The 26,356-nt window shown below is 42.1% G+C and overlaps 1 protein-coding gene across 3 annotated transcripts in view; it reads left to right on the forward strand.

Annotated features, from left to right (window-relative positions):
- ADGRA1 (adhesion G protein-coupled receptor A1) overlaps window positions 1-26,356 on the forward strand; it is a 313,062-nt gene that overhangs the window by 257,053 nt on the left and 29,653 nt on the right. For all 3 annotated transcript variants that reach the window (XM_083616838.1, XM_083616839.1, XM_083616840.1), the window contains one exon: window positions 12,236-12,381. In XM_083616838.1, the coding sequence (XP_083472964.1) occupies window positions 12,236-12,381 (146 nt within the window). The remainder of the gene's footprint in view (window positions 1-12,235; window positions 12,382-26,356) is intronic.

Genomic DNA, 26,356 nt, shown 5'->3' on the forward strand with positions numbered 1-26,356 from the left:
GGTTAATGTTGCCAGCCTTCATGTCACATTTGCAGACATCTCTGTAATGCAGAGTTGGTCTGTCAACAGGCCTGGTGCTTGACGGCAGCTCCCAATACCTCGTCCTTGGGGATCTTGCCATCTTCCATTCTGTGGACATGACTGGGTCAGCGTGGGCGTCATTAAGACAGAAGTGTTAGCATGCTGGGAATGTGGGCTTGCAAGAGCACATCTTTGTTTGAGATTCTGTCCTGCCATGTGATGCCCCAAATCATCCTGATCATACATTTGGAAGGCGTTGAGGCGTTGCTACTGGCAGGTGTAAATCGTCCATGACTCATTTCCATAAAGCAGCATACTCAACACACAAGCCTGATAGCCCTTCATCTTGATATTGGTCATTAGCATCCCATTCTCCCGAACCCTTTTGGAAAAGTGAGCCATTGCCATAGCTGCCTTGCCAAGATGCTTGTCCAACTCAGTGTTGATGGAAAGGTTGCTGGTTATGATGGAGTCCAGGTAGTCAAAATGCTCTACCATCTCAAGCATGTGGTCACCAATGCTGATGTGTGGATTGCTGGTGACATGCTGAACCACTGTGTTGGGCTTCATCAGGCAGCACTTCTTGCAGTCTTGGACAAGACGGTTGATGAGTCTCTGTAGAGCTTCCTCAGAGTGTGCTGTCAAGGGCTGCATCATCTGCAGACAACATATCTTGGATAAGAACCTGCCACACCTTTGTCTTGGTGTAGAGATGTGTCAGGTTGAACAGACCCCCCCCCCCGGTCACTCCTTGAATGGAAGTACACACTGGCTTCTGCTGAGCTGAAGGCATAGGAGACCAACAGGGAGAAGAAGAGTTGGAGCAAGAACGCAGCCCTGTTTCATGCTGCTCTTTATAGGGAAAGCTTCTGAGGATGAATCATCATACTGGACAGTGCCATGCATGTTCTCATGGAAGGACACAATCATCTTGTGGAGCTTAGATGGGCATCCTTTCTTGTTGAGCAGTATAAGGAGTCATTTTATGCTGACAGGGTCAAAGGCCTTCATCAGGTCTATGAAGGCAATGTACAAGGGGTGTGTCTGCTCCCTGCATTTCTCCTGCAGCTGGTGCAGTGAGAAAATCATGTTGACTGTTGACCTCTGAGCTCTGAAACCATGCTGTGACTCAGGATAGACCCTGTCAGTGAGTAATCTGTTGAGAACTACATGGTCAAAGGCTTTCCTCACAGTACTCAGCAGGGAGATTCCACAGCAGTTGTTACAATCATGATGATCACCTTTGATGTGGTTCATGATCAGATGTATTGCTGTGGTTCAGCTGTATAAGATTAGGTTTTTTATGTGCTGATTTAATGTTTAAGTGGTCTTCTTCAGTGTGTTGTTTTAAGTGTTGTATACCGCCCTGGGATAATGACCGATAAAAGACAATTAATAAATTGAAAAAATAAATAATAGGGGTTGTAGCCAATGCTAGCCTTACCCAGAATAGACCTATTGAAATCAAATAGCATGACTGCCTTAAGTTCATTAATTTCACTGGGTCTACTTTGAGTAGAATTTAGTTTAATACAACCCAAGATAAATAATCTGGTACATTAGCCTATGATGAGCCATAGTCAACACAGGTTACTTTCATCTCTCTTCCCACTTATAAACATGCAAATTAGTGTTCTACAGTTCCCTTAACCATTGGCATTTGCTTGCTATGACCTTAAACTGAGACATATATGGCAAATCTCCTGTCTTTGTAAGATAGTGTGCTAAAATATCACAGGCTTATCTACTAATGTAGAAAATGCAAAGCCTTGATATTGGCGAAACGTTGAATGTTATTATCTGACATATTTCTTTTCACTATTCAGAGATACATATCTATTAATACATACACTGGTGCCTGTTAATTAGGGGCAAATCTAATCGCCGTTCTCTTTATCTGTGGTTTTGCAAGGAGGGATAGCAGGGTAGTTTTTAGGCAGCTACAAATAGGCAGTTACAAGGGCACAAAAGCCTTTCAAATCAGAGTCCGGTGGGTTACCTTACAGACTGCAAGTAACCGCATTAATATGCTAATGAAAAATTGATTTTTTCCCCCAAATTGGGGGGGGGGGTGGGTCAAGGAACCAGATTCAAAAAGAATCATGGCCAGGTTTTGCTCCTTGGCAAACATATGGTTCTGTGGCAGTCACTTTTCCTTTCCTTTCCTTTTTTTCAAAAGCCTATGCTGACTTTAAACGGCTCTGCCACAGGCTAAGCTGCTTATGTGACTGCTCTGACTGTTCATGCTGAACTGAGCACAGATGAGTTTTTTGCACCCAGTCACAACAGACACAGATTTTCAGGCAGTTGCAACTAAATGCCAAAATCTGATCCTTGAGTTTTGAATGTGACTAACATAGCTTCATATACCCACTTTTTTTAAAAAAATAGCAAGAAGAACACATGGCACAAAATTAAATATATATATATATATATATATATATATATTTAAGCTGGCAAAATAGCAGGGCAGAGTTTTACAACAGAGGCTATATTTGGTGGCGTTCATCATTTTTGTCTTGTATTCAGTTTTAAAAGGCAAGATAAATACTCCTTCTCAAGTAGTACTTTGGGAAGCTCTCTTCATATCCTGGACATATACCCTGGGCATATACTCTTCATATTCTGGGTATAAAAATAAGTTTTTAAGAAACTTTAAGAAAGTGATACAGGCATTGTGAAATGCCTCTGTTCACTCAGAGATACATATATACAGTCTTTATTTTACATATGTACAAGCAGCACGTTACAATCATGCATCCGAATCCTCCGGCTCAGATTCTTGGAGTGCCTTATGCCTGCCCCTTCTCCAACAGAAAAGACATGGAATTTTCATGTGATGTCTCTGTCCCCTCCTCTTTAATACTCTCCTTTCCTTGGCAGACGGAACAGGCATTGTTTCACTGTCTGTGCCAGAACTTCCTGTGCAGTGTTGAGGCTCTGGTCCAACATCTGTGAGCTGTCCCTCCTCCTGGCTTTCCCTTCTTTCCTCCACCGCCACTTCCTGCCCCCCCCTTCTTCTGCCTGTCTCTCCTCCTCCCTTTCATTCTCCTTCAATACCATGACAGGCATGGACAGGGAAAGTGTGTCACGGAACAGTAGAAACGGTATGGGCACTGGCCAATAGCTGCCTGCGACATTCATGCAGCCATACAGCACCTGCGACTGGAATGGAAGTGCTTGCTGTAGGTGAAACTTCATCTACCCTGCAATAGCAACTTAGTATTGAGAAAATAAAAAAAATCCCAGGAAGTAGAGCAATAGCTGGGGGAAAGATGAAAGGTCCTTGTGAAATGTGTGTGTTGATCTGCAGAAGATAATGTGGATACTTCACTACCGTTGTGTTCACACAGATTTTTCATAGCCAAGGAAAACCCTGAAATAAAAATGCAGAGAGGGAAAGGGAAAGAGAGAGGGAGGAAAAAAAATTGACTAAGGAAAAGAAGTACAACTTAAGGTTCCCCAAGGGAGCATTACATGCCAGCATGTTATGTAGGTTTACACAAGTTTTTATTTGGGTAATCAATAATGAAACCAGTCATTACCATAGCAACTGCCACATCACATAGTCCTTAAGCTGTCTCTGAAGATGGCGAACAGATTTTAAAGGCATGCACAAATAATGCGCCTTCTCATAACTTTCTTTTAAAACACATGGTGTTAGAACCAATGGGAGATTTGCTGTTGACTTTACTAGGGTGTGTATTGTGCTTGCTTATCACATGTTGGTACATGTGCTATGTTCAGATTTCAGACACTTCAGCACTCCAGGCGCACACAGATATGCCTGCCATGTGCTATTAAAAGGGACCTTACTTTTTTCTCTCACACATTATTTGTACAACAGCTCAACCCACTGAGACTTCCTGCAAGTATCACATCAGTGTTAAAGCAGCCATGCACTTTAAACCTGGATTATAAATCTCCCCCCCCCCCCCGTTCGTATTCTTACTTGAACCTATTCAGTACAGTGGTACCTCGGTTTACAAACTTAATCCGTTCCTGAAGTCCGTTCTTAAACCAAATCCGTTCTTTAATGGAGGCACACTTTCCCTAATGAGGCCTCCTGCCACAGGTGCCCTTCCACTGTTTGGCTTCCGTTCGTAGACCGAGATGAAGTTCGCAAACTGGCACACTACTTCCGGGTTTTGTGGAGTTCATAAACCAAATAGTTCATTAACAGGGCTGTTCGTAAACCGAGGTACCACTGTACTCAAGGAAAGGCAACCTACACGTGCTCAGAAACATTGAAGCCTCTGCTGGCCTTGACACAAGGTGGAAAGATAAATTCCCAGGCAGGAATCCTTCTGTGCTGCAACTCCACCTCCATCAGTAGGAGGGCAGCAGTAGCAAGACCAACTGCAAAGCCGGCAAAACTTTAGCTATCATTTTCCTGCTTTGCCTTGCTACTGCTCAGTGTTGAAGGGAGAAGAAAGATGTCTGAACATCCCTGGAGACGGATGCAAGACCCACCCAGCATGGATTTGAAACAGCTGGCCTTACACCAGACTTTTGGCTGGGGTGGAGAGGCTAAAAGGGAAAAATAATTGTTTATCCGCTAATTAGTGTGTGCATGCATTCTTTGTTTATTATTTAAGTATTTGTTGTTGTTTAGTCGTTTAGTCGTGTCCGACTCTTCGTGACCCCATGGACCAGAGCACGCCAGGCACTCCTGTCTTCCACCGCCTCCCGCAGTTTGGTTAGGCTCATGTTTGTAGCTTCGAGAACACTATCCAACCATCTCATCCTCTGTCGTCCCCTTCTCCTTGTGCCCTCCATCTTTCCCAACATCAGGGTCTTTTCCAGGGAGTCCTCTCTTCTCATGAGGTGGCCAAATTATTGGAGCCTCAACTTCACGATCTGTCCTTCCAGTGAGCACTCAGGGCTGATATCCTTAAGAATGGATACATTTGATCTTCTTGCAGTCCATGGGACTCTCAAGAGTCTCCTCCAGCATCATAATTCAAAAGCATCAATTCTTCGGTGATCAGCCCTCTTGATGGTCCAGCTCTCACTTCCATACATCACTACTGGGAAAACCACAGCTTTAACTATACGGACCTTTGATGGCAAGGTGATGTCTCTGCTTTTTAAGATGCTGTCTAGGTTTGCCATCGCCTTTCTCCCAAGGAGCAGGCGTCTTTTAATTTTGTGACTGCTGTCACCATCTGCAGTGATCATGGAGCCCAAGAAAGTAAAATCTCTCACTGCCTCCATTTCTTCCCCTTCTATTTGCCAGGAGGTGATGGGACCAGTTTATTTAAGTATTGTTATTTAAGTATAGTTAATGATATAGGGCAGGTGTGTTGTTTGTTTTTCCATAAGTGTTATGTTAGATTGATGTATTATCAGATACATTCTTTTCCCCTCTTCTCTTCTCTTCACTTTAGTGTGAGAAGTTACTGGTAGGTTAATAAATAAGTAAATAAAAGATGTTCCCTGGAATCGTGAATAGATTTGGAGGTATAAAATCTGACCAAACTGAAATAAGTCCTGTATTCCTCAGATACTCATAGGTATGCCTGTCCACCTTAACCCTTTATGTTTTCTGGAGCTGGTGCTATTACTGGATTGAAAACTACAGTTTCCATTCAGGCTTAAATCCTTTCGGACTTACTACTGCTACTGAATTTGGAAGCACCAGTCTCCTGTCAGGACTGAGCACTTTTATCCACACTCAACTTCCCTCCACTCTTTCCAGGCAGAGTCCACGCTTTAAGGCTTCGTGTCTGTGTTAATCTGTGGAAAACCTGAATTGACATTTGCTCCGACTGAGCACTAAAGAGCATATTTTGGACATGCCTGGACACGGGGTTTTTAAACATGGACCTGTGCCTGGAAAGAGTAGGGGGAAAGCTAAGTGTGGATAAGCCCTGAGTCCTGGATCAAATTAAGTCTTACGCTCCCATCATCACTCTTCAAAAACAAACTGTTAAGGAGGAAAGCAGACTGGATCCTTGTTATCACATGCAGTTTTCCTACATGCAAGGAGCTTATTTTTCGTGGAGGACCATGTTGTGGAATCCCTTCACCTATAGCTCAAAGCGGTATGCTATTGGAAAAGCTCTACCACTTGATTACTCATATTACATCCACTAGCTTTCTGTGATGATTTATTAAGCAACAAGACTTCACATAGGGAAATATATTGGGAAGGGCTGTCGCACAGTGGTACAGCCACTGCTTTGCATTCAGACGTTGCCAGGTCTGATCCCAAGTATCTCCAGGCATGGCTAGAAAAGACTTCTTTCTGAAACTCCAGAAAGCAGCTGTCACTGAAGACAATACCAAGCTAGACAGGCCTATGGTCTGAGGCTGCACATGCCATAGGGCTTGTCTGCCTGACACTTTTATCTCTGCTGGATCGCAGTTTTAATTTGCAATGGTTTGCTCTGCACTGGGGCTTAACCATCTTCTGTTTTTCAAATCGCTCCCAAACAGAACAGAACTGTAGCAATGAATCACCTCATTCTGAACAGGCCACTGGCAGATTTTTTTTATTTTTTTTATTTTTTTTGTTCTTGCAGTAGTTTATCTGCCACCGTTGTGGAAAATTCTTCTCTACAGATTGTTTCATACGATTAAAGTCCCATGAGAATTGTGCAATTGCATAAAACTAACAGCAGAACTGTGCACTAATGCAGAACAAGCAAAATATCCGACCACCACTTCATATTGCAGCAAGTGAAAAACTGAAAGTACCTGGCGGTACACGGTTTCCTTACATGCCATACAGATTGGGAAAAGGCAACAGCTGGAGAGGCAGGAAGAAGCACAGAGGCAAACTTAGCATATACACTCACTATCCATGATAGCTGAATAGTGAGGTTGACTCAAGCATCAAGCTCCATATCTATAAGCTTTGGCTTGTTTTTGCAAGTAGTACAGTACAGGCACTGTAGGCAATCTCCTGGTTAAACTAATTTCAACCCAACTCTGACAGCTAGACACACTGTCTACCCCATAGGCTTTTTTTCTTATTTCAAAAGAGCTTGATGTGTTGCAGTGCTAGACATCAGCAAATAGCTTGTCCTTAAAAAGAAGAAGTTAGAATTGATACTATATTGGCCTTTGGAGACATGTGTGATTAAAGTCATATTTTATGGGTTAGGTTTCAGTAATGCTGTTTCAATGGTATGTATTGTAAGTTTCAAATTGAATTTGGATCATATCTGTGAGCAGTCTTGAGGTATCCTTGGAGATGAGAGGTTGGGTAGGAGAAACATGTTCATTTGTTTGTTAAACATGAAAGCAGACAATAGCCATATGTTTGCATGCTTTAATAGGTAGAGTGAACATAGGAGCATTGCTGGATCTGTCCACCTATCTTGTCTAGAGTTCTGCTTTCCACAGAAGCTATATACTTTTTGGAAGCCATAAGGCAGAAAAGCAATGATAACTCTTCATCGTTGTTTGTCCCCAGCAATCTGTCTCTGAACCTGGAAGCCCTGTTTAGCTATCATGGCAATTTAATCTCTGTGTTTATTCTTTTTCTTTTTTAAAAAGTTTTCTAAGCTAGTGGCCATCACCAGTAATTCTAAATGTCTAGTCTTCCTTGTAGGCATTCAGAATTAAGGGGCTTTTCCTGAAGACTGTATTCTTAATGGAAGGCCTATTCAATATAGGTGGTAACAAACATTTGTTTTGTTATGGCACTTTTATAGGATCCATGAATGGTCTTATGGAGGGTTGGGGGGCCTCTGGGCCTCCAGACCTTTCACCAGACCCAGTCAGCATCACCAAATGATCAGGGATGATGGGAGATGTGGAGGGCCAGGTTCTTCCTACCCTTTTTCCAATGGACACCCTATGGCAGGGAATGAAGTATTTGTCCTAATCAGTGTCAGCTTCCCTCTTTCAAAAGAGCATCACTGACTAGACCCATCATAGAGCTTTCACTGCCACTCGTGATTCTGTTCTTGCTGCAAGCTGTACATCAAATAACTCTAGCCAGCATTAGCCACAAGTTAGGAACATATACCAGCTGACAGTACTGTATTATTCTCTTTCATTTGTTTCCGTTTCTTTTCCCTCCATGGGAATTCCCTGTGTTTTGCCATGGGGAGGGAACGGGGCTACTATGAATAAGCTGACCCAGTGTATGAACTTTGTGCTGATCTCTAACAAAATATCTGCCTCGCACCCCTTCCCTCCCAAAAGGAGAAAACTTAACAGAACGCTAGCAAGTCCATATTACAGATTTGTGTTCTTGAGCTCTTCCTCAATACTTTTCAAAGTTACGTATGTTTTTGAACCATATCACTCTAAAAATCAGAATTTAGGACATAAAGGTAGGCCAGCTAGGTTGTGTGTGTTAATCCTCCAGCTGCTTCCTGGAAGTGACTGTTACAACTAGGCTTGTTCCTAGTTTTAGCTGCCTCCTGGACAGCTCCCCTGCTGCTCAGCTGCTCTCTTTTTGTCTTTGTTACTTGTTGGAAGCTTTCTCTTCTGATCAGTGCGCTGCCTGCCATTTCTTCATAAAACCTTACTGGCTTATCTCGTGCTTTCCCCTCCTTCGCCAGACTCTGAACAAGTGGGAGTCAGAGATAGTAGGATTTAAAACAAGGCAATTTAATTCACCGAGGAAATGTGCCACTTTAAATCAGTGGCTCAAATCAAGTTTCTGGCTTTATAATTCATACATTTGCAATTAAAGTGTATCCATTTGCCAGCTACATAGACCCTTTTTACTACCCAGCAGCATATTCCAAAATATCTGATCGTGCTGCTTACATTGCCTTTTGTGCAATATAATTTATATCTGCTTACAGGAGCAATTGTCACGTTAAAGACCCCACCCCTGAATTCACATCTGTGGAAATTTAGGGGAGAATTCATCAGGTGAAGACATTCCTCCCCCCCCCCAATGTTTTTCTGGTGGATTTTAGCTGTTTTATTACTTTTAACACTGGCAGCTTTTAGGGTTCTGCACTTCCTCCTACTGACAATGTTTAATGCTGTTTGCTATTTTGGATGGGGAAGCTTTTTTAATCTATAGGCTTGTATAATAGAGGGATTTCTTACTGATGTGCTACCTCCATTGTTAGACTAATAGAACTGTATACTCGGAAGGGACTCCAGGGGACATCTAGTCCAACCCCCTGCAATGCCAGAGTCACAGCTAAAGACTCCCTGAGAGGTGGCCATCCAACCTGTTTGAAAACCTCCATGAAGGAGAGTCTACCACCCTCTAATGGAGTCCATTCCCCTGTCAAACAGTTCTACCAAAAAGTTCTTCCTGATGTTTAGTGGGAATCATCTTTCTTGTAATTTGAATCCATTGGTTTGGGGCCTACCCTCTGGAGCAGCAGAAAACAAGCTTGAGGTATTTGAAGATGAATATCATGTCACTATCAGATTTCAGTCTTTTTTTAAAAAAAAAATCCAGGATAAACATACCCATATCTCTCAACCATGCCTCATAAGTCTTGGTTTCCAGACCCTTTATCATCTTGGTCGCCCTCATCTGCACAGATTCCTAGACTGTGGTGCCCAGAACTGGACACAGTTCTCCAGGTGGGGTACCACTGGAGACAGTATGCTTCTGAATGCCAGTTGCTGGAAGCCACAGGAGATGAGAATGCTGCTGTGCTCAGGGCTTGTGTGCTTTCCATCTGGTTGGGCACTCTGAGAACAAGATGCTGGCCTAAGATGATGATGATGATGATGATGATGATGATGATGATGATGATAATAATAATAATAATATACCCCGCCCATCTGGCTAAGTTTCCCCAGCCACTCTGGGCGGCTCCCAATCAAGTGTTAAAAACAGTACAGCATTAAATATTAAAAGCTTCCCTGATGTCTTTTAAAAACTTCAGATGTCTTTTAAAGATAGGATAGCTGCTTATTTCCTTCACATCTGAAGGGAGGGTGTACCACAGGGTGAGCGCCACTACCGAGAAGGCCCTCTGTCTGGTTCCCTGTAACTTCACTTCTTGCAATGAGGGAACCGCCAGAAGGCCCTCGGCGCTGGATCTCAGTGCCTGGGCTGAACGATGGGGGTGGAGATGCTCCTTTAGGTATACAGGACCGAGGCCGTTTAGGGCTTCAAAGGTCAGCACCAACACTTTGAATTGTGCTCGGAAACGTACTGGGAGCCAATGCAGATCTCTCAGGACCGGTGTTATGTGGTCCCGGCGGCCACAGATGAGCCACTAACCTGCAACCAGCAGGTTCGTCTGTAACTGTGTGTGTGGCTTTATAACCATATTTACCAGTTGTGTTTTTTGAGTCACCTACAGTCTTCAACATACTTGCTACAGAAATTTACCACAATTATTATTAATTAATTAATCCGCTGAAATGTTTCCCATCTCACCCTTATTTTCACAGCAGTGGTCCTGCTCCTGTAATTGCTTTGCCTGGCAGTTGCTACCAACCACTATTTTTATTAACTTTTTTTTAACCCAAATGGTAACTTGCCATGCTATTACATGATGATGTAGCATCATGGTAAATGGGCCCTCTGGGTGAAAAAAAGGGAAGAAATGTGGTTTTCAGTGGCTGGCAAGTTTCCTCTGGCTCTACCACACATGTCTGAAAATCCCCAAAGTGACTCTGCAGAAGTGGTGGCAAAATTTGAGAGGGAACCATTTTGGACCAGCCTTATTTTTGTGTGAGTTTCACGTTCAAAAGTCATGTCCCCCTGCCTCCTATTCATTCTTTTACATAGAAAACCAGACTTTAACTCAGTATGTTTGATAGAGTCATGAGTGTTGTAGACTCTTGCGTGTTACTCTTTCATTCAGATATGTTAACTCAGATTATTTTTGTGAGATTGCAAAGTTAAAGTGCTTAATTAGAGAACAATCATTACTGGCATTTATTAAAGATTGGAAATTTCCTGTGGACTTTCTGCGTGAAAGAGAAAATGAACTTGTAATATCTGGATTTGAAGACTGAAAAAAATACTGGTTTATAGAAGATAGAATGGTTGGATCTTAAGGTGTGACTACTATATTTAGCTACGTGACAGAGAGCTGGAAGTCCTTTTATTCTACTTTCTCTTTCTCTAATCTTTTTTCACCCTTTCTCTTCTCTTACTTTCTGTTTCTTTAAGCTTGTCTTTTCTCCTTTCTGCCTTTTTTTTTACACTAGTATATTATAAAAAGATACTTTGCAAGGGGAATGTATTTTTGTATATCTCTGAATAAGTATCAATAAATAAATTATAAAAAATATTATTTTAAAGGCATTTTATGGGGCTGAAATATTCCAAAATATGATTTAAATAACAACATCGAGTTTTTAAGAACTAAAAATATATATCATTGATTTTTTTTCCATCCTGGTGGAAGTGGAGAAGAGTCAATGAACTGGGCAACAAAGGCCATGTACCAGACCAACAGTTCTGGTTGGTAATTTGTTGCTGTGTAGGCCTGGGAAAGATTGAGGATGTGCCACTCTAATCTTTCCAGCAGGCTAAATTGAATGTTAATGGTATAAAACTACAGAAGGAGCTTGCTTTTTCATTGACCCTATACATTTAATTTGCATTACATGCAGCATAATTAGCAAAACAGTAGCAGGTCCATTATCCGCTTGCCAGCAAAGCTTAGCGAATCAATTCAAGTTTAATTCAAGAGGCTTAAATTCAAACATGAACTGTGCCCATGAAGGGAGTAGTTTTCACAGTCATGTTTCTGAGTGGTTGTAAAATCTATTATCCTCCACAAAAGGGGATAGCCCTCTCGTGGGTATATCCACAGGGTCCTGGGGGAGCGTTATCTCCTGTGTCCACCCTTTCATTTTCTCTGCGATAGAACACAGCAAGAAAAGGGCCTGTGCGGGTTGCATATGCAGAAAAAGATGTTGTTTACAAGAGAAGTATTACAAGCCATCAGCATGGGTTGCATGTGACCTCTGAAACTTTATCTGACTGTTAAGCTGGGAAACCTCCAATAAAGTAATAATTATATAATTTTTTAAAAGTGTCTCAAGCTGAGCTTGTACTTGCCTTTCTCCATAAGAAAACGCCTAATGAAACTTTGCTCATTTTGTGTGTTCTGTTTGATAAAAAACCTTACTTATTTTCTCAGGTGTGGGCAATTATGAATCAGGGGAAAGCAAATAAGTTATTAAAGCTACCACACAATCATTTCGCTTTGCAAATGTTCCAGCATGCTTGTATATATATATGTGCAACAGAATGTTGTCTTATTTTGCAGCCATTTGTTGATCCTTATTAACTGACACTGTTTCATTGTAGGTTGGCATAGTATTGCATTATTCTACACTCTCTACAATGCTGTGGATTGGAGTGACTGCAAGGAATATTTATAAGCAAGTCACGAAAAAGCCTCAGACCGCCCAAAACAGTGACCAGCCTTCTTATCCAAAGCAGCCATTGCTCAGGTATGGATCATTATACGTGCTGTAAGATACACTCCACTGTTTTAAGCTTTGAATCCTTCAGATCAAACCTAAACATGTAATGTAAACATTCCTGTATCTCTGGAAATTGTGGAAATATTTCCAAACCTTGATATGTTGTTGTTATTTTTTCAAAACTTGCACCAAATATGTAGAATATATCCTCTTTCTGTGTAGTCCATCGGGTCATGAGATGACTTCAGGCATGTATCTGTCATACCTACAGCCACATTATTCTTGCTGCATAAAAGCAATGTGTCTTATATCATATTGTTTGAAATAAGCAGAAATGTGCAGTTCAGGCATATATCTGTGTGAGCATATATCTGTATGGAGGAGCAAGGCACACACACACACACACACACACACACACACACACACACCTTGTAGACTTTGGTGCAGTAACAGAAACTCCTTGCCATCTGGGAGACAAAATGTAATTGGTGGCTTGTCCACACTTACCTTTTGTCCCACCTTTTGTTCCACCCTTCACAGTCACAAGCCTGCATTTTAAAGCTCCGTGTCCAAGCAATACCCGTTTTTGCTCCAAATCTTTCCCTGCAAAACCTCACTCTTTAAAGTTGAATTGGAGCAAACGGCTATTTGGGTTTTTGCATGGATTGCTGTTTGCTCCAATTCAGCTGTAAAGAGCTGTAAAGAGAGTGAGCTGGAGAAAGCTCCAGAGCATCAAGACACTCAGACATGGAGCCTGAAAATGCAGACTATGCCTGGAATGAGCAGAGGAAACGTAAGTGTGGATAAGCCCCAAGTAACCACTTGTTTCGGTGGTGGCAATTAGTAAGGAAGTCTATGTCTAGCTTGACCGTCAGGCCTTGTGCTCACCTGTTTCATCTTCACACCACCCACTCCCTTCTCCCTTTTCAATGCATTGCTGCCATTATTATTGTCATCGTCATCCTGCCTTTATTCCCAAAGGAACCCACAGAGTCTTCGGTTAGCAATAGTTCCCGCTTATGTCCAAACTGGAAAACTCTGGTTCAGAACAAGGCAAGATCCTAAGCCATTTTTTTGAATTGGTTTAAAATCCAGCTTGTTCCAAGACTGCAACCATAGTTTCCTGGTCCAGACATAACTGGAAACAAAGCTTGACTGAAGATTTCCTGAATCAACTGCAGCATGCTGAGAAGATAGGTGGGAAGGAGTGGTACAACTTGAGATTTTCATTTGCTTATAGAGTAGTTTCTTTGGCTAGTTAAGAGCTCCATTGAATGGCTACTGGAACAAGTTAATGCCAACAAGTCTATTTCAAGGTAATGGACTTGATTATTGCAGCTATTGTATCAGAATTTTGGGAGAGCTTTCAGCATAACCAGAATTTGGACAGAGAGCCCAGAGCTGCCTGCATCATTTGGCAATTTCCCAATAACTATAAACGTAGGCAGATTCAATGTAGCATGCCCAGCTCTGCAAAAAAATGATCCCAACTGACATTCTACCTTGAGGAAGTACAATCTGCTCTATGACCATATAATATTTATATAAAAATTCTCTATTCAGAGATGCACATGGAACAATCTGTATTTAGTCACGTCATTGGTTATCTGCTGCTTAAAATACTTTCTAAGTTCATTACAAGGCCTTTAAAATCAGTCTAATGGAAGAAGAAAAAAGTAACGTTCAGTAGAAGCCCTGAGTGCTCCATCTGAAATGAGAAGCAATGTTTTTCCTGAGAACCAGAGTTACTCAATTTGCGATTCATTATAATGTTCCCCACTCAGTAGTTCATGGTAAAATGAATAATTGCCAGTTTCACATGCCACAGTAAGGTTATTAAAGTAGCAGATTATTTCAGGTTGCAAAGACCCAGCAAACTGTGTTCACCAAATTCAGTTCCTGTTAGAGTTGAAAATATAGTTTTATGGAAAAGATAGCTCCAATTAGATTTCTTTGTAACTATCATTTTGTAAGTTTGGGCCACAACAATAAATCAGCATGGTAACAATGCAGCACTATTTTTGAAGTACCGCAACTTGAAAGTAATGATTTAATACCTGTCTAAAATTATTCTGGGATTTTTTTCTAACTATGGGCATAATTAGCATCCGAGGCACAACCCCAGAAGTATCTAATATAATTCAATAATGCTAACTATTACTGCTAACTAAGCCGAACAATACCAAATAATCTTTTTCATTTCACACAGAAAATGGGCATATAACGTGGAAAATTTAAATATCCTTAAAGCACTAGAATGTCTTACATTTCTAATTAGTCCTTTCCCTCCCAACTTTTTGAAGGATGACGTTGGTTTTTCTAGTTTTTTGACACTGTCAGAGACCAAAGTATTCAGCATTATAATACATATTATTCCAATTAAATCTACTGAAGATGGTTAATTTTTAGTTTTTTTGTATTTTATTTTATATTTTAGTATTTTATTTTAAATACCTCTAATTATGGTTGCTTCGCGCATTTAAAATTTGGGGCTCAGCTACTGCTTATTAGTGTACACCAAAATAATAATAATGAAGTGGGTACTTCCTATAGGTTCTCAATCCTTTCTGCCCTCCAAGAATCTCTGTGTCCCTGTCTCTATATCATCAGATTTACATAAATAACTTGGTGGACATATTTGCCTGTGTTGGACTAAAGCAGTTGGTTAGTTAAAAATACCTGTTTTGATTTAGTACCACCCCCCCATTGTTCAGCCAGGACACCGAGGTCCAGCTTTGAGGGCCTTCTGGCAGTTCCCACATTTTGAGAAGTGTTGTTGCAGGGAACCAGGCAGAGGGCCTTCTTGGTAGTTGCACCCACCCTGTGGAATGCCCTCCTGTCAAATGTCAAAGAGATGAACAGTCATATGGCTTTTTGCAGACATCTGAAGGCAGCCCTGTTGCTTTTAACGTCTGATGTTTTGGTGTGTTCCTTTGGTGTGTTGGAGGCTGCCCAGAAGTAGCTGGGCAACCCAGTCAGATGGGTGTGGTACAATACAACAACTATGACAACACAACAACAATATTAACTACTACTACTACTACTACTACTACTACTACTACTACTACTACTACTACAACCATGACTTCTCTTTCAGATTATGTATAGAATTGAATGGTTTTCCAGCTTCCAGGTGGATGTTTTTATAGCATAATATTGCTATAAGGGACATACGATTTTTTTGTGATTCTGTAAATAATATTGTTGCAGGCAATTAAGCAATCAACTTTCCTTTTAAGATAATTTTAAAAGCTACATTTTTTTTTACAAAGAAACATTGAATCAGGAGAATTGCAGGAATATAGAAATGTGCTGTTGTCAGTTTCAAATGTAGGTGAGGAGGTGTCTCTGTAGAAAGCGCTTCTGCAAATGTGTGAGCAATTACTACATATAGTTGAATGAACAGCAGGATTTAAGATTTCTGTTTCTGTGCTTGTATTTATATTTATTAGGTCTCTACATACAGCAACCATAATATTTCAAGGAATCAGAGGTAGATTACTTTAGAAGCTTCTGAGTTATAATTAAAAAATATAGATCCATGTGGAGAAAATATTCTTAGAAAGCTGTGTCAGAAAATATGAAGAGATTGGCCAGGGTTTGGTTGTCCTCCATCTTATAATACTAGCCAGTGTTGCTCTATATTTGTCATTTCTAAGCTGGTCTCTGCAGTATAATTTTATTGCTTTCACTAGCTTATTATTATATGGGCCCTGTAACATCTGACTTAATCTGTTCCTTGTTAAATTGTGGTCGTAATAAAGGCTTCTGCTTTATAGTGCAGTGCTTTATAATATGAAATTAAATAACATAGATTTAATTTTTGCCCAATTTGTACTTTAAGATGTGTTTTCATTTGCCTTTTGATGAAATTAGCCAGTACTTCTTGACTAGCTAGCTTTCCCCCCCCTCATGAGTTTCATTGGATGCTTAAATAACAATAGTTTTCCAAATACATAAATGTGATTCGTGGTGGATTCAACTAACCCAGCATGCTAGTGGAAACCACTGCAAGGACTTCAGCTAGCATGATGTGGTTTCTCCACTCTCTTCCCCCTATACACCCCCCAATTCTTTCTGGGGGATAGGTAGAACCCCCTGAACAGAGTGGAGTGGGTGTACTTGCACTGACTGAACGTCAGAAAACTGTGTCCTTCCATGCAGTCTGAGTTGCCTAAAAGGTAGTCTCACCATAAGAAGAGATAAACTGAAGTTGACTGATGGGCAATGAGCTGCAAGAAGTCAAAACTGTGCCTTGATTTCTGAAAATATGCTTAGGAATACTCAGCGTGTCTTTGCAAGGGAATTGCCAAGACTCTATCAGCACTTAGAAACCATTCAGATGACCAAAGTACCTTCAGAGAAGCATCTGTTTGTCTGTATCAACTTATAAACTAAAGAGTATTTTACTAAATTAGTTACAAATTTATGGTAGAACATGTGGTAAGAGGAGATGAGGAAAGAAGCATTTGGAATATTTGATTTGAAATTGATGGAATTTGGTTGGTGTTGAGCACCTCCGGATGACCTGTTTATTGAGCATCCATTCTGATTTGTTTGCAGAGAGGTTAGATGACATCAAAGCAAATACACTTTCCAATGTATTTCAGCCATTTCATTATCTCAAAAAAAATGTTTGAGGGCACTGAATTTGTTGCTCAAGACGTTCAACTGTACCTGCACAACCTGAAATTGTTGGTATGTGATTGAATCCCACACCAATATAGTACCAGTCTAAAAGCACCCATTGTCTAGAGTTGAGGTTGTTCTAGGAATTATTGCTATGTATTTAGAGAACCAACTTCAAGATTCAGTAATATTGAGCCTTAACTGATACATGATAAAGACATTCACAGCCACCAGTTGAAAATTTGGGCTAGGTAACAACATTCATGGCTTCCAGCATTGTGGTTTGTTCAGTGTAGTTCAGTAGTTCAGTCAACAAGTTTATTTTCCAAAGCCTACTGTGTTCTCCTCAAGTGAGAGGATATAAGGAAAAGATAACTCCAATGTTCCAGGTTACATAGGTTTCCAGGAAAAAATCCTTAGCTTCAAGAATATCTTCCCTCTTAGAGTGGTGAATAATTGAAGCCTCATAGTGCAGAGCAAATATCTATGGTTGGATAATTAATGCTCTATCATCAATACAAAAGCAAAACAGGAAATATAACTTATGTCTCTGGTGTTAATTCAGATGCTTCTCATCATAGCCAATGAACACTTTGAATGAGCTCCTCGCTTGTGACAGTAATTGTGATGTGTATTTTTAGACCATTTTGAATTGTGCTGCAATTAGTGTAATTCATTAATGAACAATAGACATTTTTAGTAATTCTTATACATTTGCAGGCTTGCATATTCTCGAATAGCTGAAGTCATTATAAGGACACAGTTTATAGTAGCTGCTTCTAGACATAATTCTCCGACTTTGAGCAACCCTTCTAACATTTGGATTGAAATATAAAATACTTGCCAAGGAATTTGAGCTGAAGAATCATGCGGCCTTTTGAATATTTGCTACAAAGCTTGAACCAGAGGACAACCAATTAAAAATGATAGCATTCCACAAATAGCTGTTTGAATGCTCTTTTTTCTGTGTTCTTGGCATCACAAATCAGTGTATTAAACAAAAAGTGTCAGTTATGAGAAAAGATTAAATACAGTATAATAAATTGTATTTTCTGACAATTTGTACGATGGAACTAAACTTTTAGTAGTTTGGTTTAAAGGTATTTGCAGTCTGGTTACAATGATATAAACAGCTGCCTTATACTGACCTCATTTGCACAGCATGGTAAACCAAACTATATCTTACAGGGATTGCATGAATGTGCAGGCTCCCAGAGAGGAACATGCAAACACTTTGCTCCTCCACAAATGTTTTTAGTGCCATACCACAATGAGCTAAACCAAGGTTTGGCTTATTATGTCGTTCAAACCTCGGCTTGTGGTTAAGCTCTCTCCTCACTAACCCCAAAGAACAAACCACTGTCTGTAAGATTATTCAGGGGCTAGGAAAGTGCACCAGAGCTAGCTCATGTAGAGAGAGATAGCTTGAATCCGAAATGAAACCAGATTCCTGTGTGCTAGAACTGACCAGAAAACATTAATAACACTGAGACATATCCAGAACTAGCAAGCATATCCAGAACTAATATTCTGAACATTAATAACACTGAGACATATCCAGAACTGCCTATTCTGACTGGAAGATAGCTCTCGGTGTTTTCATGCAGGGTTCTTTGCCATTCTTGCTGGCAGAGATCCTTTAGCTGAAGATTGCGTAGGAGGGAAAGGTGATATTGGTGAACTCTCAATTCAAGTTCATGGATTCTATGTAACCAGTCATTTAACATAGCACTTCATTTCAACTGTTACTGCACATAAACATGGAAATATCAAGATGACCCCAAATATGCTCCTCTCAAGCTGCATTCTTACGCTATCAGATTGAAATACTAAAACAAGGGCTGAAACAAAATTTCTCCTACAGATTCTCTTCAAAATCCTCTGTGATTTTGATGTTGAATGTTCATCAAATATTCAGTGTTGTTTTAGGTCTAAATCCAGCTTCATGTGAGCATGGTTCTGCCTGCCCTTTTATCTACTGCCCCTTGAAGCCCCTCACGCTCTCCCTCCTCAATCTCCTCTGGAGGTTCCCCCAATGCTCCAGAGCAGACATTAGGGGTGCTGCAGGAAGAAGAGAATCTGAAAGTCCTGTCCTGTGAGTGGAACTTCATAGCACTGTGGGTTAAACCACAGAGCCTAGGGCTTGCCGATCAGAAGGTCAGCGGTTCGAATCCCCGCGACGGGGTGAGCTCCCGTTGCTCAATCCCAGCTCCTGCCAACCTAGCAGTTTGAAAGCACGTCAAAGTGCAAGTAGATAAATAGGTACTGCTCTGGCGGGAAGGTAAATGGCGTTTCCATGCACTGCTCTGGTTCGCCAGAAGCAGCTTAGTCATGCTGGCCACATGACCTGGAAGCTGTACGCCGGCTCCCTCGGCCAGTAAAGTGAGATGAGTGCCACAACCCCAGAGTCGGTCATAACTGGACATAATGGTCAGGGGTCCCTTTACCTTTACCTATGCTGACAACAATAGTCCAGTTAACTCATCCCTGGCTTCAAGGCCCCTTCTCATCCATCTCTTGGATAAAGGAATTAGTTGACTGGCAGCATGAGAAACCTCCCTTTTCCCAATGAACTGAACCAAACCTCAGCCTTCAAAGCAAGCAGATAATAATAATAATAATAATAATAATAATAATAATAATAATAATTTATTATTTATACCCCACCCATCTGGCTGGGCCTCCCCAGAGTGGCTGGGCGGCTTCCATAGAAACCAAAAATACAGTAAAATCACACGTTAAAAACTTCCCTGAACAGGACTGCCTTAAGATGTCTTCTGAATGTCAGGTAGTTGTTTATCACTTTGACATCTGCTGGAAGGGTGTTCCACAGGGCGGGCGCCACTACCAAGAAGGCCCTCTGCCTGGTTCCCTGTAGCTTTGCATCTCGCAATGAGGGAACCGCCAGAAGGCCCTCGGCGCTGGACCTCAGCGTCCGGGCAGAATGATGGGGGTGGAGACACTCCTTCAGGTATACTGGACCGAGGCCGTTTAGGGCTTTAAAGGTCAGCACCAACACTTTGAATTGTGCTCGGAAACGTACTGAGAGCCAATGTAGGTCTTTCAAGACCGGTGTTATATGGTCTCGGTGGCCACCCCCAGTCACCAGTCTAGCTGCCGCATTCTGGATTAGTTGTAGTTTCCGAGTCACCTTCAAAGGTAGCCCCACGTAGAGTGCATTGCGGTAGTCCAAGCGGGAGATAACCAGAGCATGCACCACTCTGGCGAGACAGTCCGCAGGCAGATAGGGTCTCAGCCTACGTACCAGATGGAGCTGGTAAACAGCTGCCCTGGACACAGATTTGACCTGTGCCTCCATGGACAGCTGTGAGTCCAAAATGACTCCCAGGCTGCGCACCTGGTCCTTCAGGGGCACAGTTACCCCATTCAGGACCAGGGAATCCTCCACACCTGCCCGCCTCCTGTCCCCCCAAAACAGTACTTCTGTCTTGTCAGGATTCAACCTCAATCTGTTAGCCACCATTCATCCTCCAACCGCCTCCAGACACTCACACAGGACCTTCACCGCCTTCACTGGTTCTGATTTAAAAGAGAGGTAGAGCTGGGTATCATCCGCATACTGATGAACACCCAGCCCAAACCTCCTGATGATCTCTCCCAGCGGCTGCATGTAAATGTTGAAAGGCATGGGGGAGAGGACAGAACCCTGAGGCACCCCACAAGTGAGAGCCCAGGGGTCTGAACACTCATCCTCCACCACCACTTTCTGAACACGGCCCAGGAGGAAGGAGCGGAACCACTGTATGACAGTGCCCCCAGCTCCCAGCCCCTCAAGACGGTCCAGAAGGATGTTATGGTCGATGGGATCAAACGCCGCTGAGAGATCCAGCAGAACTAGGAAACAGCTCTCACCTTTGTCCCTAGCCCGCCGGAGATCATCAACCAGTGCGACCAAGGCAGTTTCAGTCCCATGATGAGGCCTGAATCCCGACTGGAAGGGATCCAAATGGTCTGCTTCTTCCAGGCGTGCCTGGAGTTGTTCGGCAACCGCTCGCTCAATCACCTTGCCCAAGAATAGAAGATCTGAGACTGGGCGATAGTTGGCCATCGTGGCCGCATCTAAAGATGGTTTTTTAAGAAGCGGTTTAATAACCGCCTCTTTCAGCGGGTCTGGGAAGGCTCCCTCACGGAGGGAAGCATTCACCACCCCACGAAGCCCATCGCCCAGTCCTTCCCGGCTAGCTTTTATAAGCCAGGATGGGCAAGGATCCAGGAGACAGGTGGTTGGTTTCACTCGTCCAAGCAGCCTGTCCACATCCTCGGAGGTAACAGATTGGAATTGATCCCACTCAACTTGACTAGACAGAGCTCTAGCGCTCTCCCGCCCCGGCCCTGCTCCCACGGTGGAGTCTACTTCTTCCCGAATCTGAGCGATTATATGATCTCCTGTTGCAGCTCACACCAATTAGTCCCAGGGTTATATTGACTACCAAGATGGCTTTTATAGGGATTCTGGGACATTTCCGCCATTTTGTTCTACAGACTGACTCAGGTTTCTAACCATGGTCTGTCAGGAGGGGCCAAAAAACAAAGCCTCATTTTGCTCCCTCCAAGGGATAGCTGTCACTGCTACTCCAGCATTGTATTTTCTCCATACTCCTTAGTTATGCACCACTTCTGCCTTATACTGTAGTATCTGACCTGACTTGACACGGAATGCTGAGATATAGCAATCTTCCAGCTCATTGAAGACTTATGGGTGCCTGTGGATTTTTGAGTTGCTCTAAAATAGTTGCATTAAATTTAATTGAATTAAACTATGCCACCCCAAATGAATGTGTGAATTGCCACAAGTCTGCTTTAGCAAAAGCTAGCCTGCATGGTCACCTGAGATTTTATATTTTTTAATCAAAATGTTTACCAAGAAGTTTTCTTATGGATGAAATTAATTGATGTTTCAACTGCTTTGTTGACTATTTCAGAGGACATTTGCAAATATAATTTGAGCTGTGAGGGCATGGGAAAATACTTGCCTACTTGCACTTGTTCTCAGGTTGACTTCTGGAAATCCTATTTATGCCTTTAACTGTTATTGCTCCTGAATTGCTAAAATAATATCTGTCTTAAATGGGTTGTATTTGTCTTTTGGCAAGTCAGTCTCTTTAAGCTTTGCTTTTCGAAACAATAATCTCCCTAAAGCAGTTATTATGATTTTGGATGAAATTAAGTACTTGGCTTACTTGAAATGCATTAGAAAAAAAAAATATCCACAATATTTTCACGTTCAAATTCTTGCTCCATTGTAGCCTTCCTATCCCTCCTTTCCTCTATGATGTATTTTATTACGTAACCAGCTTCTGACAAATCTAAAGTGTGCCAAATCTGCCTGCAGTCTTTTGGAGACATTTTGAGTCTAGTGAAAACTGGCATCTAGTCCTCCAGGTATTTAGATTCAGGTGTTGCACTGATGTGGAGCTAGAAATACACATGCAGTTCCTTCATGCACATATTATTTATTTGAATTCAGAAGCTCTATATGGACAAAAAAGCAGCAGCAGCAACAAACATGCTAGAGATTGTTCACTACAGATGTATAAATAACCCTTTCAACTTCCTTTTGAAATCCCAAAAGCACAACTTAAAACAATTTAAATAACCAGTAGTCCACAAAATCAGATAATCATTCGCCACAGCACTGCTGGCTGAGTCCAATGTTCTGGCTTTTCTGTCATTTCTTCTCTGGAATGGCAATAGTAGATATGTGCACTAAAGAAAAATCCCATTTAATTTGTAGGAAGCAGCATGCTTAGAGCTGCATATTTTGTCAAATGATAGTAGCAATTTCTCATTTAGAGTAGAAATTAGGCCTTTTCCCTTTCAAAACCCAAGTGTCTTTGAAAGCTGCTGAGAGCTAATTCATATGTTATAGAGGATTTGAGCACAGCTTTCATTTCAGTTGGTGTGAGATCCACAAGTTCTACTTTATGCACCATAGAAATATGGGGGAGGAATGCCCAAGTGGTTCATTGCTACCGTCAGACCTCTCACCTGTTAATTTTGGGTTTTGCGGATATGATACATTAACTTAATGCAGTTATTCAGTGGTTTTAAAAAAAAAAGACCACAGTGTTTCATAATGACTGGTATATGTGTTAGGAAGGAAACACTTCTTATTCTCCCCCTTTTGTTACCATTATTAACTTTGCTTTCTAGAGACACAGTGTTCTTAGAGGAGCATAATTACACTTGGAGGGCAGGGAGGGAAATTAACTCTCTTCCTGCTTATGTCTTGGATCCCAAATGCCCTGGAACTCGGACGTTTGGGCTCCCGAACACCGCAAACCCGGAAGTGATTATTCCGGTCTGCAAATGTTCTTTTGGAACCCAAACGTCCGACGGGGCTCCCACAGCTTCTGATTGGCTGCAGGAGCTTCCTGCAGCCAATCAGAAGCTGTGATTTGGTTTTTGAATGTTTTGGAAGTTGAACGGACTTCTGGAACGGATTCCGTTCGACTTCCAAGGTACAACTATATATGTAATACAGTGGTACCTCAGGTTAAGTACTTGATTCGTTCCGGAGGTCCGTACTTAACCTGAAACTGTTCTTCACCTGAAGCACCACTTTAGCTAATGAGGCCTCCTGCTGCCTCCGTGCCACCGGAGCCCGATTTCTGTTCTTATCCTGAAGCAAAGTTCTTAACCTGAAGCACTATTTCTGGGTTAGCGGAGTTTGTAACCTGAAGCGTATGTAACCTGAAGCATATGTAACCCGAGGTACTACTGTAATAGGGTATAAGATGGGGAAGAAGAAGGAGAGGGGGAAATAAGCAGAGGGGAGCATCATCAACATACAGCCTGTGGTCCTTGCTCCCCTCTCGACACAATCCTCTGCTTTCTGCTTTCTTCCTCTTCTCTTAAAAGAGGACTCTCACAAAATAATAGCCCCCCTTATGACGAAAGGCCTGTCTGACAAGGGAGGCAAGATATGAGCTTTGAGAGCTTCCTATAAAAGGCAAAGGAAGGGGATGGTCAGAACCCTCCCTGGGAAGAATTAAAGGGGAACTTGCAAGTCAGGCTATGTGCTTGGTATAGTAGGCAGGTAAAAGAATTCCTTACCTGAGTTTCTAATAGCACTGCAGTTATTGCTTCAGTGATTATAAGGCATGAATGGACCTGCAAAAATAGGGCTGCCTCCTCCTGTTCTTTTGGGAATGTTCAGCAGTGAACAGGAGGGGGAAAAGGTGGTAGGTCAAGGGTCTCCCACTTCTTTGCCTCGTCCATCCATCATTGGCGCCTCCCATCCATTAATTTGAGAATGATGAATGGGGGAAATGGGGAAGGTGGTGTAGGGCTAAGGAACAAGCTGGAGTCCTCTTCCCAGAGCATCCCCACCCTGCTTATCACTTTTGAAAGATTTTGCCTGCTTTTGAATATTCACCTGAAGGATACTGTCTTGGCTATCAGAATGATACATTTCCTGTTGTTAGACTGCACCGCCAAAAGGGGGAGCAGTGACTTCATTCAGCCAAAGCCATTTGGAGCTTATTTTTCTTGATGACTGTTAAAGAGATGCTGCTTTGCAAGCGTTTCTCCCTGCATGATTTAGCTTCCATTGAAGAACAATGGACGTCTGTAGTTCGGATTCATGCGAAGCTTGGGCTATTTCTGTCTGCATAGGGTCCGAAAGAAATGAGTAATGCTTCTTATGAGTCACAGTATGTGCTCATCAGCCTGACTAATAGTGTCAAATTGAGATTTTGAAGCTATTGTAGCCATACACACACACACAAAAGCTACCTGAGGGACTGGCCTTTTCTCCTGGCTCTTGCCCAAAACACGCAAACAGAGGCTTTTGGAAGTAAGAAATAGATCTTTATTCAGACAAGTGACGGAACAGGCTTGTCAGCAGGAGATACAATTCAGGAGTTCTGGAGCAGGGTTAAGAAGTTCAGAACTGGATGGAAGCAGTGAAGATGTTTCAATAAGTTTCCCTGCCACTCCCGCCAAGCTTTTAAATGTGAGGCATGGCAGGCTGACTCGCAAGCCTTGTGGAAATATGGGTTTGCAAGCATGCACTGCACACATGCTCATGAGTCTGCTCCCATCTGCAATGGCTCCTGTTGAGTCTCTGTCGCCTCCTGTTCAGCCTCCCTCCATGGCTGATCAAAGTGCTCCTCAGCCTCTGCTGGGGCTCCTCAGGATGGTTGGAGGGAAAGGTGGCATCCTTGCTGACTGCAGCTGGAGCAGAAAAGTGAGACTCACCTCCTCTGTTTCCTTCTCCACCCCCATCAGCCTGCGAACCCAAGCCTTATCCCAAACAGCATTGTGGCAGCAATTCTGTGTAATCTCCCCACACTTTTTTTTTTTGTTCACATGCCAGTGGAATTAATGGGAATATCTCATAGACAAGGCTTGAACCTTCCCAACACTGCAGCTTCCTTTCCTACATAGAACATTTTCATGAAATGGTAGCAGGCAGGCTTTCAGTTTCAGCACTTCTGAATATTCTGCTGATTTGCAAGAAGACAAGCCAGTTTACCAGTGAAGATGCATTCTAGCAAATGTTGGCTGCTCGCCTGAAAGAGAAGGAAAGCACAAAACCCGTTGTAAGCATCATTTCCCAAAATTGCCTTTGGTGTACAAGGGATCATCCTGGTACCTCGTGAAAATATACTGAAAGTGACATGGACGAATGGTGTCCATTCTTCCACGCTGTCTCTTACTTATTTCCTTCACATGCTCCTTCATTACACTACTCTTTTCTGGTTCTTGGTTTTGAGTTTGCTTCTTCCCTCTTGCAATGCATCCTGCCCTCATCATCTTCTGGGTGTCTAGGAAACAGCTGTGGTTAGTAGTGGTTTATGGGAGCTTATAGAAGGAGGCATTTGGGCCTTCCGACTTCGCTATCCGTAAGGGTGCTGTAAAAGAATGGTGTTATTTAATGCATTGTAGTTCAAGAGCTTTGCATACAGTACCTCTGACTTTCTCACACATTCCACTTCCCCATCTGTGCTTCCACTGTTATGTAGTGCTTATCTGAAGCACTTCCAACTGTGCATGTAAAATGCATAATTGCAAAATGCACATATAATTTTTGCCTGTTTTTGTTTGTTTGGTTTCCCCCACCCCTTAGGATCCTTAATTACTTGGCAGTTTAGAGAATTTTGTAGACTGATGTTCATAGCAAAAGGCATGTAAATCTTTTTCTTTAATATCCATAGCTCTGAATATCACTCCATTCAACTGGTCCAGGTTGTTCTGCTTGCAGAAAATTGCCTGGATGCAGCTTGGGATTTGTTTGGAAACTTCTCCCTCAACCCACAGTCTCTGTCCAGTGACACTGACTTTCAAGCTTGAACTGTTCCTGGGATCCTCCATGTATCCTGTTTATTGAGCATCTACCCTGGACCAC

This window comes from Podarcis filfolensis (genome assembly GCF_964270895.1).
Source record: "Podarcis filfolensis genome assembly, chromosome: 5".
Lineage (NCBI taxonomy): Eukaryota > Metazoa > Chordata > Lepidosauria > Squamata > Lacertidae > Podarcis > Podarcis filfolensis.